The sequence below is a fragment of the Lampetra planeri genome, chromosome 53, assembly GCF_965212315.1.
Source record: "Lampetra planeri chromosome 53, kcLamPlan1.2.h2, whole genome shotgun sequence".
NCBI lineage: Eukaryota > Metazoa > Chordata > Hyperoartia > Petromyzontiformes > Petromyzontidae > Lampetra > Lampetra planeri.
The window spans coordinates 799,919-817,702 of record NC_136159.1 but is presented as its reverse complement, the minus strand read 5'-3'; the positions used below and the strand labels follow the sequence as shown (position 1 = coordinate 817,702).

Here is a 17,784-nt window from a genome sequence, read left to right as displayed (position 1 = left end):
TGTGTGCGCGTGCGTGTCTTTGTTTTGTGTATCCGTGCGTGTCCCTGGCCTTGATAGGTGCTCGCGAACAGCACTTGCCCCAACAGTCTTGCAAGGCTACACGGGGGATCTTTGTATTTGTGTGTGCATCTCTGCGTGGGTTTCTCTGTGTGGGTATCTCTGTGTGTGTGGGGAGCGGTGGTGTAGCGGTTAGCGCTCCGCGCTGTGAATCTGGCGAGCCGAGTTTGATTCCCGCCCACGGCCAACACCAGTGACGATTATCTGAACCGGTTCTGGGAATGGCTTAGGTCGACTCGGCCTCAAATGAGTAGCTGATAAGGTGTGTAATCATCGCCACTTGAGAGACAAAGGCGGCCGGGCGTGGTGCTGGCCACCCATCCCCACACTCCCCCCTCGTGTGCCGTGCCGGCCTTCATAGGTGCTCGCTAACAGCACTTGCCCCAACAGTCTGTCAACGCGATACGGGGGATCTTTGTCTTCCTTTTTTGCATCTCTGTGTGTTTACGCGTGTGTCTCTCTGTGCGCGAGCGTGTGCCTGTGTGCGTGCGTGTTTCCTCCAGTTCGATTAGGCTATGCGGTGGATCTTTGTCTCTCCCACGTCAAGGGCTGCTCCTAAATTTGGTTCATTCTTCAAGACGCGCGCTCCCTCGCCTCGCAGTGACGTCAAGAGAAGAGAGCGCGGTGGAGGTGGGAGGAGGTGGGGGGCAGAGGGGGGGGGGGGTGCTGGGGGGGGGAATGGGAGGGGGTGCAATGGGGGGGCGTGGGTGGCTGGGAGCCGGGGTTAGAGGGGAGGGGGGAGATGGAACGCGGTGGGTGGTTTGGGAACTCACAATGGCTCAGAATCGATGGCAAAGAAAACACAGCAGACGCGGCTTGTGCGTCACCGTGATGATGGCGTGACGACGGTGATGGGGGACGATTGATTGGACGTGATGGTGACGATGATGATGATGCTGATTATGATTATAATGGGTTGTGGGTGATGATTGGTGATGGGCGAAGATGACGATAATTATTATTATAATAATGATGATGATGTCGATGATAGTGGTTGTTTGTTGTAGTTACCTTAATGATTTAGAGCACAATGGGTTGCCCGTAATGATTGTTGATATCCGTTGTGTGAAGAAGATAATTGTTGTTGTTGATGATGATGATGATAATGTTGATAATGGTTGTTGGTCACATTCACCCACTGGGAGGTATGAATGCGACATAGCAAGCAATAGCAAAACGCACGGCAAGAGACACGGCAAGAGACGGCTGGTGCCAAAGCGACGCCTTGCCAGGCTCGACTCACAGCCGCAATACTACGGCAGTCGCCTTTACAATGCCATGGGAAATAAAATAAAATATTGTTGTTGTTGTTGATGAAATGCATAGGCAGGAAGGACTGCATCTGCAAGTTTTCAATCATTGCATGAGTCCACTCCAGCAGTGGGTTGACCATGACGATGCATCTGATCCGTTTGGTACGTGACAGCAACGGCCCCTTCACGCGTCTCTCGTGGGTTCCTTACACATCGCGGAGTGCGTCAATTCAGCAGCGTTACTTCGAGACAAACGCGATCTCGATCGCCATCAACATCCTTTGTCTCATCAGCAGCAGGGTTCGGGCTCGCTCGAATCGCTGCTGCTGAGCTGCCAGACGTTGATGGGCGAGGATCGGTTTCAACATTCAGTGGCTCGTCAGCAGTCGTGCTCCCTCGAATCAATGGGGGCGAACTTCCGGCCTGACATGCGAGCACCCCTCGCTCTTGAGCCCATGGAGTCCTCGTGGAAGTTCAACGCTAAATTCGAGAGTCGTACACAACTCAACAGCATCGTTCGCGTCGTTGTTGACGATTATAGTTGCCGATGATGGTTGTGATCTTTGGTTGATGATGATGAGTAAGTAGGGGTATTGGGGGATTAGCCGGAAAATGGGGGGGGGGGGGGGGGGGGTGGTGGATCACGCGAGACACCCACTCACACCCACACGCTAAACCAGCACATCGCACGTTTAGGGGGCAGGCAGTACAGCAAATAGGTTGTTGCCAGGCTTCTGTGGGCCGCAAATATGTTCGAGGTCAGCACAGTTTAAGGAGAGGATTTCCCCTCAAAGTAGGGCAGAGCTTCTTCGTTGTTGGTCCTATCACAATCATAGCGGGGGTGCTGTCGAAGTGCCGTGATGGTTCGCACAGCGAACTTTCAATGCAGAGGTCGCCGACTCGATTCCGATCTTCCGACGCGGCAGCCGAAACGATGGAGCAGGTTTTTGAACCCCCCCCCCCCCCTGCGCCCCGCCTGCATCTGTCCATGCAGCCGTGATCATTGTTGTGTTCACCACAGCCATTTAATCGGGCAGGTCTCGTCGTGTGGCGGGGTAAAGTGTGAGCTGCTCCACCTCCTTCCAAGACGCCTTGGCCGGTGTGGAAGAGTTAGGCCGCAAATCCCCCTCGAGGAGCGGAGGCCCCCTTCCGCCAGCAGTGACCCCCTTCCGCCAGCAGTGACCCCCTTCCGCCAGCAGTGACCCCCTTCCGCCAGCAGTGACCCCCTTCCGCCAGCAGTGACCCCCTTCCGCCAGCAGTGACCCCCTTCCACCAGCAGTGACCCCCTTCCGCCAGCAGTGACCCCCTTCCGCCAGCAGTGACTTGAGCGAGCAATTGCAGGGGCTGCGCCTGTACCTTCTCTTCTTAATTAGAAACTGAAATGTGTCTTATATTTTACTTCCGTGACTCGGTGGAGTACTTTGCGCCCTGGACAAATGTCCCCCCCTCCTTGCCCCCCCCCCCCCCCTAAATCCGGCCCTGCCCACAATCCAAACCCAACAACCGAATCATCCGATCAAAGCTGCCGGTTTGGAAAGCAATCAGGCGGTGGCAGTGGCAATTACTCTTGTGGGTGCTTTATTTCATTATTTACCTCATTTATTTGCTCAACAAATAGGCGGAGTGCACACGCGAAGGGGCGGGGGGGCGGGCGGGGAGGGGAGGGGCTGTGGGCAGAAGAAGACCGCGCACACCTGACTGCCTGCACCCCACTCCCCACTCCCCTTTGTTTCCTCACCTGCACCCCCCACCACCCCCGCGCTCCGCACCACTCACAGCTGTGTCTGCCGAATTGTCTTGGCAACCAGCCCTCATCATCAGCCATGATCTATCCACTGCTGGATTGGATGAAGGCCTTCCTCCCAAAGCGGGTAACGTGATGTAACAATCAAACCAAGCTCATACACACGCGATCTGATCACATCGCTCCATCTCCGCGGTGGCTGTCCTCTCGTGCGTGTTCAATCCTGTGTGCAGCCAGACTTTATTGCCATCATCATTATATTCTCTCTCCACTGCTGAATGAAGGCGTCATCATCATCTAATGTATGTCCACTCCAGTATACAATAATCGTATTCACGTCCTTTGTTTATCCAGGAAAGCCTTGCTGACTCTGGCATTCTTTTTGCAGGTTCCTGATTTGTGTTCATTACTTGAGTGGTTGGCGTGTCGAAATGAAACCAGAGTGCATGGAGAAAATCCCATGCATGCCGGGAGGTGATACGCAGGACTCCACGCAGATATATAGAACGCGTGGCTGAACTCCACACCTACCGATCAGCTCGCCTACCCAAGCCTGTAACACCTGTTATTTCCAGGCAGCCTCCAATGCAAGTGCTCAGCCGGTTCAACGATGCCTCTGATCTCAGAAGCTAAGCCGGCCTGAGCCTGTTGATTGCCCGGGAATCTCTCGGCGTTGTAGGCCTCGGCTGAGAGCTCAGCTGAGAGGTGGACAGGATATCACCATTACATGATTCAGAATCCGTATTTAATTATCAGAATCCGAATCTGTATTTATCCTGGAGGATTTGATGATTGAATCCGACTGTGCAGAGCTCTATGAGCCGCACGGTGGTGGCTAGGCACGCCGGTGATCCAGCAGGGTGGATGCAGCGAGGGTTGGCGGATCGCACGTAGAAGTTGCGAAACTCCCTTTGCGTGGGCGCCGAGGAAGAGCCACACCCTGACTAGCCAGGAGAAGGCAGTACAGCAGAGTGCGGAATAACTTCCAACTGAATTCCAGCGAGCATATACGTGGACTCCACTTGTTCTGTCCGTATAGGATAGAGTGTTTCTTCCTCGCACGCGTGGGGTTTTTCCGGATGCTCCGGTTCCTTACCACATATTATAAACAACTCGTTCAGTGGCCGATAACATCTTAATACATAGAGGACGGCACAGCCTGGGCAATTGTTGGTAGTTGCCGGCTCACCGCGTGGCTGCTGCCTTGAGACTCAGCGTGGAAATGTTTTTGGGACTGGAAAGGCCGTTCATTACAATTATGTGTGGGAATTCAACAGTTGATTGCACTCGATGTACTAACTCCCGCCGTATGAATGTGGAATTTCCACCGCTGGCTCGAGGTGCCCTCAACAGAAGATGGGCGCTCGAATGAGTGAGAAACCTCTTGGACAATTGTGACATCTCACCCTCGGGCCCGTGTGAGGTCAAAGAGTGTTCGGGCCTCTCTCTTGGGCTGCAATGTTCCTCGACAGCTCAGCATGGGCTATTGCATAGCGTTGTGTTATTGATTCATGTTTATTTATGTATGGGTTAGGTCGTTGTGTAGTATTTTGTCAACTTGCTCCGACATCCATGCTCCCCACCTTCACCAACCCGCACTGAGCAGTATGGTGAGGTATGGGTAAATAACTCTCGCTATCCACACGGCGTGGGGAGGCCCTCATTCAGCAGTTGATTTACAAAGGGGCTGTACGTGCGCTATGTTTTTTTTTACTTTGTATTTGACCATGTAAGGCCCACTGAGATATATTCCTCTTTTCAGAAGCGACCTGGCCACAAATTATAGCTCAACGATGGGGCTAGATTGAAAACTAATTTCTTTAAAATATATTTTTCTATTTAGTTTGTTGTCCTTCCCGCGCACCTCCGATGATTACGGTTGGCTACTACGGTGCAAAAGAAGTTCAACATACATACTATAAACGCATGTTTTTGAACGTGGAGGGAAACACTGGGAGACCTAGAGACAAATCCACGCGACCACGGGGAGAACGTTCAAACTCCAAATATACAGGCGTCAGGGTCGGAATCAACGCCACGACCTCCTGCATACCAGGTGAGGTAGTTAACATATCGCCACCGTGGCACTCACATGTAAGTCTGGCAAGGCTGCCAGTCGTGAGAGTTTTGTTGAGAGAGCGAGAGAAATGAAAGTGATTATGAAGGGGGTTGGAAAGGGAGACGAGGAGAGAGAGAGAAGGAGAGAACAACATCTGCTCCTATTTGTTTTTCAGCGAAAAGTGGCCGGATTTTCCACAGCATTGGCAATCCTATCAGCACATGTGACGTGCTAATGGGCCAAACAACAACCCACTCCACCATCTACACGGCGACACTCAGCATCCTGGCCAGCCTCCTCGATCAGCACCTTGGCTCGTGCTCATCCACACCCACTGGTAGCTATCCACGGTGCAACCCACTCCACCATCGATACGGCGGCCTTCAGCACCCTGGCTAGCGCCCATGCACAACTCAGTGGTAGCTGTCCGCGGTGCTGAAACGTCACCACTGCCGATCACTGGGCAGTTTATCCCTCATCCCCTCACAGTGATTCCTGTCCAAGATACATTATTGAAACCAATCATTCACCTTCAGCTGGAAGACAACCCAGTCAATGCTTATTATTACGTAAAAGCGATGGTAATTATGCTTAGATTCATCAATTAAAATCAATAGATTTTTTTCTTGATATACCATATTTGTCCGTGAGCCCAGACCAGATATTCTTCATTGTCGATATCACCTGAGGTGACATAGCTTTAGCGGCTCAAATTTCTTTGTGGCCAATACAAGTGAATTATGTAATGATCATGTCAAATGAGTGCAGTTATCAAGTAAATTCACTCTTAGTGGCCCTGTAAATCAATCGAGACGACTTAAGGTTTCCTACCTTTGGTGGTACCAATTTCTGTCCTGGCCCATGAACTAATGTATCCTTTTGGCCTGAGTAGGAATCAAATATGTTTTGCTTCTCAAACATTCCACACCGATATAAAATACTAAGACAAATATCCTGGCGGGAGCGCGTCGGCGAAGTTTGTTGTGGGCAGTAGTGGGCAACATCACAACATCCCTTGCTCGACTGTACTTATATGGTCCCGGTCTATGCTCCCTTGCCGCCATCGACACTCACTGACCAGCGTGGTGAAGTATGGTCAAATGTTCCTCATGGCCCGCACAGTGTGTATGTGTGTAGGGGGGTTGGGGAGCGGTAGGGTAGCGGTTAGCGTGCTGCGCTACGAACCCAACTACCTGAGTTTAATTCCCGCCCATGACCAACACCAGTGACGATTATCTGAACTGGTTCTGGGCCTCCCCTAGATCAACTTAGCCTCAAATGAGTACCTGGTGCGATGTGAAAACATCGCCACTGGAAAGACAAAGGCGGCCGAGCGTAGTGCTGACCACCCTCCCCCTCGTGTGCAGTGCCGGTGGAGAGGTCAATTCCGATTAGCACGGTTGGCTACGTACGGTGCGAAAGAAGTTCAACACACACACGTGATATATTCATTATGGATTCACGTGGCTCATGTGGCCACTGCAGGCGCTGCATTCACCACGGTGTTACGAATATTTCCGTGGTGACGTTGCTGTTGCCACTGCCTTAGCAGTGGTGCAAAGGCACAAATAACAAAACAAAAAAGTCAACACATTTGTCAATCATAACACTGTGGCCTTAAATGGAAAATACATGATTTAATAGGCGACGTTTCGAGCAATGGTCTTTATTAATATCCTATGAAACAGTATAATTGCGCAAAAAACACAACTACATATATTTATACATGTTATCCCTCAGGGCTGGCTCAGGTGAATAAAAAAACACATTTAGTTCATGTTGTTTCTTTTTTCACAGATAAGGGGCAACCGGGCCGGTACTTAAACCTCACTACACACAACAAAATGGCTTGATCACGCATCACTCAAACTGGGAATTGAGCCCAGGACCTCTGAAATGTCTGCGTATGTGTGTCCGTGTAGTGATGTAGTAGTTAGCTAACCAATAACAGTAGCTAATATTTTAACCGGTTCTGAGCCTCCGCTAGGTCGACTCAACCTGAAATAAGTACCTTGGTGGGGTGTATAATCATCAGCTTTGGGGATACAAAGGTGGTAGGGTTGGCCATCCACCTCGTTGCGTGCCGTGCCAGCCTTCATAAGTGTTCGCTAGCAGCACTTGCCCCAACACTGTTAAGGCGACACGGGGGATCATTGTCTTTGCATGTACATGCGTAACTAGTATGTGTTTGTGTGTTACAATGAATCGACTCTTGAATGGAATCATGAGCCTGAATCACGACAATTCAGCAAATTGTTTTCAACCACGTATTGTCGACAAATCACGTTACAGCCGGTCTTTATGGACGACTGTCCGTCATTACAGGTGCGTGTGTGATCCCATCCGTGGACTCTGAGTTGGCTTCAAACTGGACCCTCGGAATGAGGATCTGGGGGAGGACGCTTGCAAGCTCCGAGGACACCATCCAGGGCTCGCATAGTCATCTTACCTCATAATGCCCCAGTCTCAAGATGACCCAGTCTCAAGGTGACTCAGTCTCAAGGTGACTCAGTATATGACCCAGTCTCAAGATGGCCAAGACTCAAAGTAACTCAGTCTCAAGGTGACCCAGTCTCAAGGTGACCCAGTCTCAAGATGACCCAGTCTCAAGATGGCCAAGACTCAAAGTAACTCAGTCTCAAGGTGACCCAGATGTCAAGATGACCCGGTCCCACGTCGCCCAACCCCTGGCCCCAGGAGGCCTCAGAGCGTGTGCTGGAGGTTGGGGTGGTCGATGACGCGGCTGCGGTCAAGGGTCGTGTTGAGGTCGCGGGGCATCCCGCACTCCCCGAGGTGCCGCGAGAAGCTTTGCGACGCGGGGCAGTGGACACACGGCGCCGCCTCGGGCCCGGGGCTCAGGGCGCCGTAGTCGTGCGCCGTGGTGCGGTAGAGCGAGGAGGCGGGCGGCGCGGCCCCGGCGCGCACCGTGAACACCGGGTTGCCCGGGCTCGGGCTGCCGAGGCCCGGCCCGGCCGGCCCCGTGCCCGCGTCCGACATCATCACGGCCTGCAGACCGAGATGTTTACATTTGGTTGCCAAGACGACGCGGGGGAGGGGGCATATGGAGCAGGGGGGGGAATGGGAGGGGGGAATTTGGGGGATGGGCGAGGAGGGGAGTGGGGGGAATGGGGAGGGGGCGGAGGTGGGGGGAATGGGGGGGGGGTCTGCCCCGCGGTGACGTAACTCGCGGCCACGTGACCCGTGGCGCCTCACTCCATGTTACTCGCAGCCCGGGGGAGGCGAGGAGAGGAGGAGACGCGATCCGAGCTCAGACGCGCGACGACGACGGCGGCGGCAGCGTCGGGGTCCCCCATCCATCCCACCGCTCCGCGAAGGCGTGCAAGCCGCTCCGTTAACCGACTCCGCCCCCCCTCCCACGACCACCCGCACCCGCCTCGGGTCTGGCTCGGTCTGCCGGCATCGGTGAGGGTTCTCCCGGTAGGGCGGCTAGGCAAGCGTCGGGGGTTCGCGCGCGGCCAGGCCGAGGCGATTTGCATTCGCAAGTAAACAAAGGGGCGAGCAGGGGGGAGGGGCGAACGGGGGGAGGGGCGAGCGGGGGGAGGGGCGAGCGGGGGGAGGGGCGAGCGGGGGGGAGGGGCGAGCGGGGGGAGGGGCGAGCCCAACGACGGCCTGAGACGTCCACGGAGGAGACGGAGTGACGAGATCAGCTCGTGGGGAGTCACGCAGGGTGAGACGCGTGCGGGGTTGATGCCCGTAAACAACGACGACAACGACCTACCCCAACATACTGAGTGGGGGGGGGTGCTGATAAGCCGGCAAGGTGGCCAGCTGCACGCACGGTCGCCTTTGTCTCCCCATTGTTTACGCAGCGCATCATTCAGATGTTCGCCGCTGTTGTTGGCCGTGAGCGTAAGAGTCGAACTCGGGTGGCCGGTGTTGGTGGCTCGCCACGTGAACACGCGGCTCGTGGGGACGGCGGGCGGGTCGGAGTCGAGCGAACGCGGGCAACACTCGCCGCCTTTTGTGTTGCGAGCTAAATCTGAATAACACGTGAACACGCCGATACACGTGCAGCCACACAAGTACACTCACTGAGTTCCATGTCGACCCCGACCTCAGGTCTGGCCTCCACCGCCGCCGCGATGTCGACTTCGGAGAGCGACAGCGACTCGAGCGGCGGGTGGACTCTGCTGAGCCGCGAGGTGAGGGGGGGGACCCCTCGTGGGGTGGAGACCCGCGTGTTGATGGGAGCCCGCTGGTGTGAGGGGGCCAGAGGGGTGAGGGGGGACCCCCTCGTGGCGAGGTGACCCGCGGGGGGGGCGTAGGGAACTGGGCCCCCGTCTCCCCAATTACTCCCCCACGGACCTCGCTGCGCGTCGGCTCGGCTCTCTGACGCAACGGCCGCGATTTCCACAGCGGACGGCGCGAGTTTCATTAACGTCCGTGTGGCCTCCCGTGTGGCCTCCCGCGTGTGGTGCAGGGCCTGGACGAGGGGTGCGTGGGTGCCGAGCGGAGCCACCGGCTCGGCCCCTGCGGCGACCCCCAGGGAGACGGCGCTGAGACGGCGCCGCGCGGTGCCGTCCTGGGGGGTACGACGCGCACCTGCCTGGCGGGGTCAGGGGTCACAGGGGTCAGCGTTATGATGGGTCGAGATCAGGGGGTCGCGTTTAGTGCGAGGGGTTAGAGTTAAGGTTTTTAGTTAGGGTTATGGGTTATGGTTTAGGGGTTTGAATGAGGAGTTGGGATTAAACTAAACTCATTTTTTATTTTAGCAAGGCGCACTTGAGCTATCTAGCTCTATTTCAGAAGCGACCTGGAAATCAATGATAGCTCAACAAAGTGGCTTCGGGGCCGTCCATAAATGACGTCACGCGATTTTTGACGATTTTTGACCCCCCCCCACCCTTCATCACACGGCGTCACAAAAACTCAGACCCCCCCTCAAATATGACGTCACAAAGCTATGCCCCCCCCCCCCAAATAAAACATGCTTCAAATCGCTTTAAACTATTGTCATTGTAGTACGTATTTAATGTGGCGCTGCACTCTGATGCTGTAGGAGAAGATATGTATTAAAACGTCTATTTAATTAAGTAGAACGTGTTGTTTATATTCATTTAAAGTTGCACATTTTCACGTGACGTCACATTTCTAAAACCCCCCCCTCCCCTCGTCACACATTGTCACAAATGTCTGACCCCCCCCCCTGGGTGCGTGACGTCATTTATGGACGGCTCCTTATCGTGTGGTCATTTCTAACAGCCTAATTCTCTAAACGCGTGTGGTTTCTAAACGCGGAGGGGAATCCCGGAGGACCCTGAGTAAAATCCACCCGACCATGGGGAGAATATGCAAACGCCAAATAAGTGTAGTGTTCTTCACGGAGGCACACACTTGACTTGGAGGCAACCCGTTTATTACACAGCCCCAACAGGGTGAACTACATCAACGTACACACGCTAACTAGACCCCAACAGGGTAACTACATAACCGGCATCGTGGGTCAGTCAGGATGTTACTGACTGACCCACGATGCCGAGCGAAGACTGAAGATCGGAGAGACGTAGCGCCGAGGGTTGATTCCAGAGAACAGCCACAAACGCTCTCCCGGTGACTGCCCCTTGATGCTCCTGAAGGATCCCGACCGAGCATCACGTGTCTCTCAAGCCCCCTTCGCTACCTTGTCCCGGTCACGTGCCCTCTCGGGTTCACCCAGACTACCCCGTCCTCATTTGCCCTCTCTCAGGCCGTGACCAGGACTATGCCCCCAAGGGCCCGCTCACTTGCCGTACTCACCCTGGCCCTCGAGAGAGGTTCCAGACACAGAGTAGCACTCTTGTGACAGTGGCTAGCGCTAACACCATGGTGACGCCATTAACGTCACTACATATGCAGGCATCAGGTTCCGGGATCGAACCCACGACCTCCTGTTTACCAAGCAAGGCAGTAAACATCTCGCCACGGTGACTAGGATTGCGGTTGTGTTGGTTCACGTTTAATTGTGCCACCGCTGCTGCGGCCGCCCTCCACACTCGGAGTGATCGAGGAGTTTGTGTCTCGCAGGGTTCCTGGAAGGGAAACTCCGGGAGGCGTCGGGAGCCGGGGGTGAGGGCCCTGAGGGGGTGGGGGAACCCGGAGTCCCCGACGTGGCCACGTGCACGGTGAGTAACAGCAGTGGCAATCACCACAGCAACCACAGCAGTAGCAGCAGCAGCAGCATCAGTAACAACAGCTGAATCGTGGGTAATATTTACTCGAAACTTACATATGTTTAACAGTAGCATCTATTTAAGCAGAGAGTGATATGTTAGAACAAAGTGCTGTGTTTCCAGATGTTATCACTTAAGCTTGTGGCTCATCCTTCAAACACAAAGCAGCGCATCCATCAAACACAAAGCAGCACATCCTATCTTACAGTCACATACCTAAGCTGTGTGTCCTGGACTCTCCCTGAGACAAGTCGGAGCTTACATGAAATGTGTTTGAAATAGCTCCGAGTTATTTGCCTTGTTGATCTCAAATGTAAACATTTTGGACATTAGCGTTGCATATATCACATTCACTTGACGGTGAGGAGCGCTAACTGAGTGAACGAAAACAGGTGGAGCAACCTGCCAGACCTGAAGAGGTGAAGGAAGAGGTGAACGAGATAGTGGAGAAGGTGGGCAGCAAGACAAGTGAACCAATGGACAAGGTGTTGAAGAGGGTGGAAGAAGAGGGAGCCAACGTGAGCGAGGAGGTGAAGATGAGCCAGGAGGTGAGAGACGAGGTCGGCCAGGCGATAGATGAGGCGAGGGATGAAGTCGGTGGCAATATGAGGGAGGAGGTGAGTGATGAGATGGAGGAAGTGAGTGGGGAGGTGAGACGGGGGTTGAGCGAGAAGGCGAGTGAGATGGTGAGAGAGGCAGTGAGTGAGGAGGTGGGCGAGGAGTTCAGCGGGGAGGAGAGAGGTGAGGTGATGGAGGAGGTGGAGGTGAGAAGGGAGGTGAGCATGGAGGTAATGAAGGAGGTGTGTGGGGAAGTGAACCAGGAGGTGACACGGGAGGTGAGCAGAAGCGACAACAATGACGTCTTCGCGCTGGATCCCTCTGCGCTCGATGACGTTCCGGGTCCTCGCGCTTCCCCTGAGGCACCCGTGGAGATGCCCGACTCCGCAGTTCCGTCACCCTCGGCAGGCCTGCAGGACCCCCCTCCTCCCCGCTCCTCCCACCCCAAGGCATCCGCGGAGCCTGGCACGCGGGCGGGCAGCGAGGATGCCCTCGTGGGGTCCTCAAGCATCCGTGGCTGCTTCCCGTTCCCCCTAGGGCGCGAGCGAGGTGGGTTTATTTCGGTGATCTGCAGCGTCTGAGCCACTCACGTGGGAGCCGATACCTAGAAAAGACGAGTGACCAACACAGACGAGCTCACGGCACGTGCGTACAATCGCACGTGCAAACACTCGTGTTGTGGGCTCGCGTTTGTTGTACGTAATGGGTCAATGTCACCGCTACGGCCACGAGAGGTGTCGCCATTCACCATCCAGAGGTGCGGAAACCTGCACTGTCCGCTCTGTTGTTTCGATGAGGGCAGTGATCCCCTGCCATCGTAACAAGGATAACGAGAGTTGATGGAGCCGAGCAATGATGGTTCCCCTTGCGTCTCCTGCAGCCCCGTTGGGCGCCGGCTCCAGCACCGATGAGGAAGACCAGGAGAAGCTCGGTCGAAGTGATGATGACGAAATCAGGAGCGGCCCGATGGTGCCCAGGCTGCGCCGACGCCTCGCCCGCCGGCAACTCCCCACCGCGCTGGCCGACGGCACCGTACCTGGCACCGGGGGCACCGTGCCTGGCACGGACGCGTCGTTGACGGTGCTGGTGCCCGCCCTCGCGCTCATCGTGGTGCTGGGCCTGGTGGTCGCGAGCAACCACGGTGAGTGGCACAAACCCCCACCACCCCGCTCCCAACCACCCAGCCCCCAACCACCCAGCCCCCAACCACCCAGCCCCCAACCACCCCGCCCACAACCACCCAGCCCCCAACCACCCCGCCCCCAACCACCCCGCCCAAAACCACCCCGCCCACAACCACCCCGCCCCCAACCACCCCGCCCACAACCACCCCGCCCACAACCACCCCGCCCCCAACCACCCCGCCCACAACCACCCCGCCCACAACCACACAGCCCCCAACCACCCAGCCCCCAACCACCCAGCCCCCAACCACCCCGCCCACAACCACCCCGCCCCCAACCACCCCGCCCACAACCACACAGCCCCCAACCACCCAGCCCCCAACCGCCCAGCCCCCAACCACCCAGCCCCCAACCACCCAGCCCCCAACCACCCAGCCCCCAACCACCCCGCCCACAACCACCCCGCCCCCAACCACACAGCCCCCAACCACACCGCCCCCAACCACCTAGCCCCCAACCACCCAGCCTCCAACCACCCAGCCCCCAACCACCCCACCCCCAACCACCCAGCCTCCAACCACCCAGCCCCCAACCACCCAGCCCCCAACCACACAGCCCCCATCCACACAGTCTCCAGTTATCCACACCGTCCAACCCCAGGTCCACTCAGCCTGATATGCGTGTCTGCGGCTTAGAGTCAGATGTAGTAACCAGAGCTCGCTAACAGAGCAGCGTGCCCTGTGGTCTCTGAGTATTTTATTTGCTGTTTGCTTATTGTCATTTTTTCGTACAGTCATTGGTGACCAGGTTGATACCATCATCTCGCAGCACTTGAGAAGCCAATTTAGTCACAACTCTAGTCTGAGTGAGTCTATAGATATCTGAGTCTATGTGACTCTACGTGAGTCTATGGATCTCAATATGAGACCATCGGCAACTGGTCTGAGACCATCATTTCGCTACATTTGAGAACCCGGTATAGTCGTCACGGGTGGCTCAAAACTGGATTTGAACTCAGGATCTCAGCGGTGCCGGCTCGGTGCCCCGACACGGCATTGTGAGCCCCCTGCATGTGTGGCCGTGCGTGCGTGAGCAGTGGCGAGCGGGAGGCAGGGGGCGCTGGTGCAGGAGAACGAGCGGCTCGGGGCAGCCGAGCGCCAGCTGCAGGTGACGGTGAACTCACACGCGCACACTCGCACATGTACACACGTTCACAAACACATATACACACATGTAGACTCACATAGGTGTATGTAGGTTGAACTTTTTTTGCACCGTACGTAGCCAACCGTGCTAATTGGAGGTGCAGGTCTACACATAGGCGTATGTATGCACACATACATATGTTTATTCATACAAAGATCCCCCAGCTGGCATTTTAACAGACTGTTGGGGCAGGTGCTGTTAGTGAGCACCTATGAAGGCCGACAGGGCACACGTATATACACATACACATTAATACTCGCATATATGCACACGTAGACATGTACACACACATACACACGTGTTCACATGTGGTCTCCCACACATGGACACGCACGCACTCACATTGTCACACAAGTGAGGATACTCACACCTCTTTCTGGAGGCAGAAGGGATGGGAACGGCGGTCGACTGGCCCCGCCACATGCTGGAACTTGCGATGTGCATGTGCGTGTGTGTACGTGTCTTTGTTCGTGCACGTGGGGAGCAGTAGTGCAGTGGTAACCCAAGTTCGATTCCCACTCACGGCCATCACCTGTGACGATTATTTGAACTGGTCCTGGGCCACCCATAGGTCGACTCAACCTCAAATTATTACCTGGTGCGATGTGCCAATATCGCCACTTGGGAGAGGAAGGCGGCCGGGCGTCGTGCTGGCCACCCACCTCCTCGTGTGCTGGGCCGGTCTTCACAGGTGCTCGCTGACAACATTTCCCTCAACAGTCTGGTAAGGCTACATGGGGGATTTTTGTACGTGTGTCACCGTCTGCAGGCCGAGGGGATCGCCATGGCCAGGCGTTGGGAGGCCGAGCGTGGGGCCCTGTCCCAGGAGAACGTCGAGCTGCGGTCGGCGCTGGCCCAGCTACGCCAAGAGGCCGGGCGATCCACTGCGGCGGCGAGGCAGGAGGGCCCCGGGGCCGCCACCGCACAGGGGCAGGAGGCCGCACGGGCGGCGGCGCGGGAGCTGGCGGCCGAGGGCCGCCGGCTGCAGGCCGAGGTTCGCCGGCTCCACCGGGAGCTGCGGGAGGAGCGTGCGGCCTCCGCGGCCACCCGCGGAGAGCGCGACGCGGCGGCCGTGGCGCTGGAGGCCGAGGGGCGGCGCTCACACCTGTGGGAGCGGCTCTACGTGGAGGCGCGCGACGCGGCCGCCGAGCACGGGAAGAGGAAGGAGGAGGAGGGGGAGGTGCGAGGGCCCGACCCCCGCCACCGGCTCTACGAGGACGCCAAGAACTCGACGAGGAAGCGCGCGGGGCGTGGGGCCGGGCAGGCGGAGTCCGACGCAAGCCGGGGCCGCGGCTGGGGAGGCCACGCGACCTCGGGGGCCGGGAGCGAGGCGAGGGCCGAGGCGCGGCAAGGGGACGGCCGGTGGGGGCAGGGGCAAGGTCAGGGGCAGGGCAGCAGGCGGAGAGGGGAAGAGCGGCTGAAGATGAAGGGGAGGGACTGGCGGGGCCCTGAGGAGTACGGGGCCCAGAGGGCGCATCCCCCACAGGGGCAGGGCCACAGCACGAAGCACACCGAGCAGCACAACCGGTGTCACGAGCAGCACAAGCAGCAGAGCTACAGGGCGTGGCACGGGAAGCCACGGCGCCACTGCGACCTGCACGTGGCCGAAGTGGAGATAGAGCTCGGGCCCCTGCCCTTTGGCCCCAAGTGTTGACCTTGCATCTCTGACAATTGGCACAGACCTCCCCATGCCTTCCCATACCTCTCCACCCGTCCACCGAAGTATTTCTACATCCCACATTGCTTCACGCAGCCCTTCACTGCTTCCCCGCGCTTCCCTAAGTCTCGTCCAGTTTTCTCATGACTCTCTTCCAGCATTTCCCTGCTTCCCTCAGATTTTGTAGTGCCTTCATTTGCCACCCACAGCCTCCCCCAGTCTCACGTTTTTTCCTGCCCCCCCCCCCAACCCCTCACGTTCCCCGTGCCTCCTTCATCCCTCTCCTCTTTTCCTGCCCTTTTATTCACGACTCCCGTCCTCCTATTGTCGCCCCATGCCTGCCGTATCCTCGCCCTGCTTTCCCTCTGATCTATCCCGCTGCCTTCTCTCCCCCCCCCCGAACGCCTTCCTGAAAACGTAGATGTTATGTTATCTTGTTTGGAGTGTTGTAATTGCTGTTTGGGTATTTGGTTAGCGTGAATGAGTATCTGCACCCACTGGGATTCTACTCCCCACCCCACCCCATATGAATTGTACAATTTCGTGCTCGAGAAGTGCCATCAACGCTGCCTGCGGAAGATCCTTCGAATCCAGTCCGAATACAGACGCCCCGACATGAGTGCGTTCTCTCCCACACAAACACCACTAGCGTCGAGTACGAAACTAAACTATTTTTTATTTTACCAGGTAAGGCCCCCACTGAACTCTATAGCTCTTTTTCAGAAGCGATCTGGCCAAAATTGATAGCGCAACGAAGTGGCTTATCACGTAAATTTATAGCATCCCAATACTCTCAAACGCATGTTTATAAACGTGGAGGGAAAACCCGCAGCACCCAGACAAATATCCACATGACCACGGAGAGAACAGGCAAACTCAAAATATACAGGTGTCAGGGTTGGGAGGGATCGAACCCACGACCTCCTGCATGCTTGGGGAGGGAGTTAACATCTCGCCACCTGGGCGTCCCACATCAACTTTGTATTTCGTCGCCGCAGCACGGCGCTGGCATTCCCCGCGCGCATTCGAAATATCTCCTGCACGGTATCTGCAGTCTCTGCCGCCCTCTACAAGGATCAGTGTTTTGTTTAACCAGGTGACACCTCGGGGAGACCAACCAAGGTGAGTCGCAATTGCAAGTCCGACCCACGTGCTGAGAACTGCTGGTTCGCATCATTCGACTCGCTCTCACAATCTGCACGCAACGCGTGCCGATGCAACTACAAGCAAGCTTGTTTTGTAACTTTAACGAATGCGAAATTAAAGGTTTAACCATTTGAATTTCACGAACGTAAAATGCTAATTATTTTTGACTGCAAAAGGTGCAACTGTGCTCAATGGATATGGATAAATCCTTCCCGTGATGCAGTGTGGCTCTCCCCTAGTCGGACATTGTGAGATATTCCTCTTTCACTTCCTCTCATTGTGTTCCGGTTTTTTGTATTTTGCGGAAATGGAAAACCCTGGAAGGCTATTTGATCAGTGTGGCCAGGTTTTCTCTCTGGTAATTAGTCCCTAATAGTGCAACCTTATACCAACGTTTCATTCATGCTGGACCGTATAGTAAGTCACTGTAGTCTGCGATCCTTCAACGGAGGAGGAACTGCAAAACGTCAGAAACTCTCCTGAAGCCCACTCGTGAACAGCACCCCTCCACATTGGCTTTCGGCTCCTGGACACGCTGCCACACGCAAGGGCAGAATGCGAGTCTCGGTCTTTATCCGAGTATTTGAGTTGCTATGTCAGTATGTGGATCGCTATGATAGTTTATAGGTCACATGCTAGTCTGTAGGGTCTCTATATGAGTCTGGGTTGCTACGTGAGTGTGGGTTGCTATGCGAGTCTGTAGGTCTCTATTTAAGGCAATGGGTCTATAATGTGAGTCTATGGATCATTATAAGTCTTGTGTCGTGGTTGTGGGGAGTGTGGGTGTTGTGGTTAGCGCTACGCAGCGCT

At 55.8% G+C, this 17,784-nt stretch overlaps 2 protein-coding genes across 2 annotated transcripts; one reads left to right on the top strand and one right to left on the bottom strand.

Annotated features, from left to right (window-relative positions):
- Window positions 1-6,784: 6,784 nt before the first annotated feature.
- Window positions 6,785-8,113, bottom strand: LOC144734915 (piercer of microtubule wall 2 protein-like). Its single transcript, XM_078617364.1, has one exon. It carries the CDS (start codon window positions 8,111-8,113, stop codon window positions 7,817-7,819), a length of 297 nt encoding a protein of 98 aa, XP_078473490.1. The 3' UTR covers window positions 6,785-7,816.
- A 618-nt stretch (window positions 8,114-8,731) lies between these two features.
- On the top strand, window positions 8,732-17,114 carry LOC144734952 (uncharacterized). The gene is made up of 8 exons (XM_078617423.1): window positions 8,732-8,801; window positions 9,194-9,276; window positions 9,555-9,663; window positions 11,138-11,235; window positions 11,676-12,390; window positions 12,722-12,982; window positions 14,062-14,132; window positions 14,941-17,114. The coding sequence occupies exons 2-8, from the start codon at window positions 9,217-9,219 to the stop codon at window positions 15,823-15,825; spliced, it is 2,199 nt and encodes a 732-aa protein (XP_078473549.1). The 5' UTR covers window positions 8,732-8,801; window positions 9,194-9,216; the 3' UTR covers window positions 15,826-17,114.
- The last annotated feature ends 670 nt before the right edge of the window (window positions 17,115-17,784 follow it).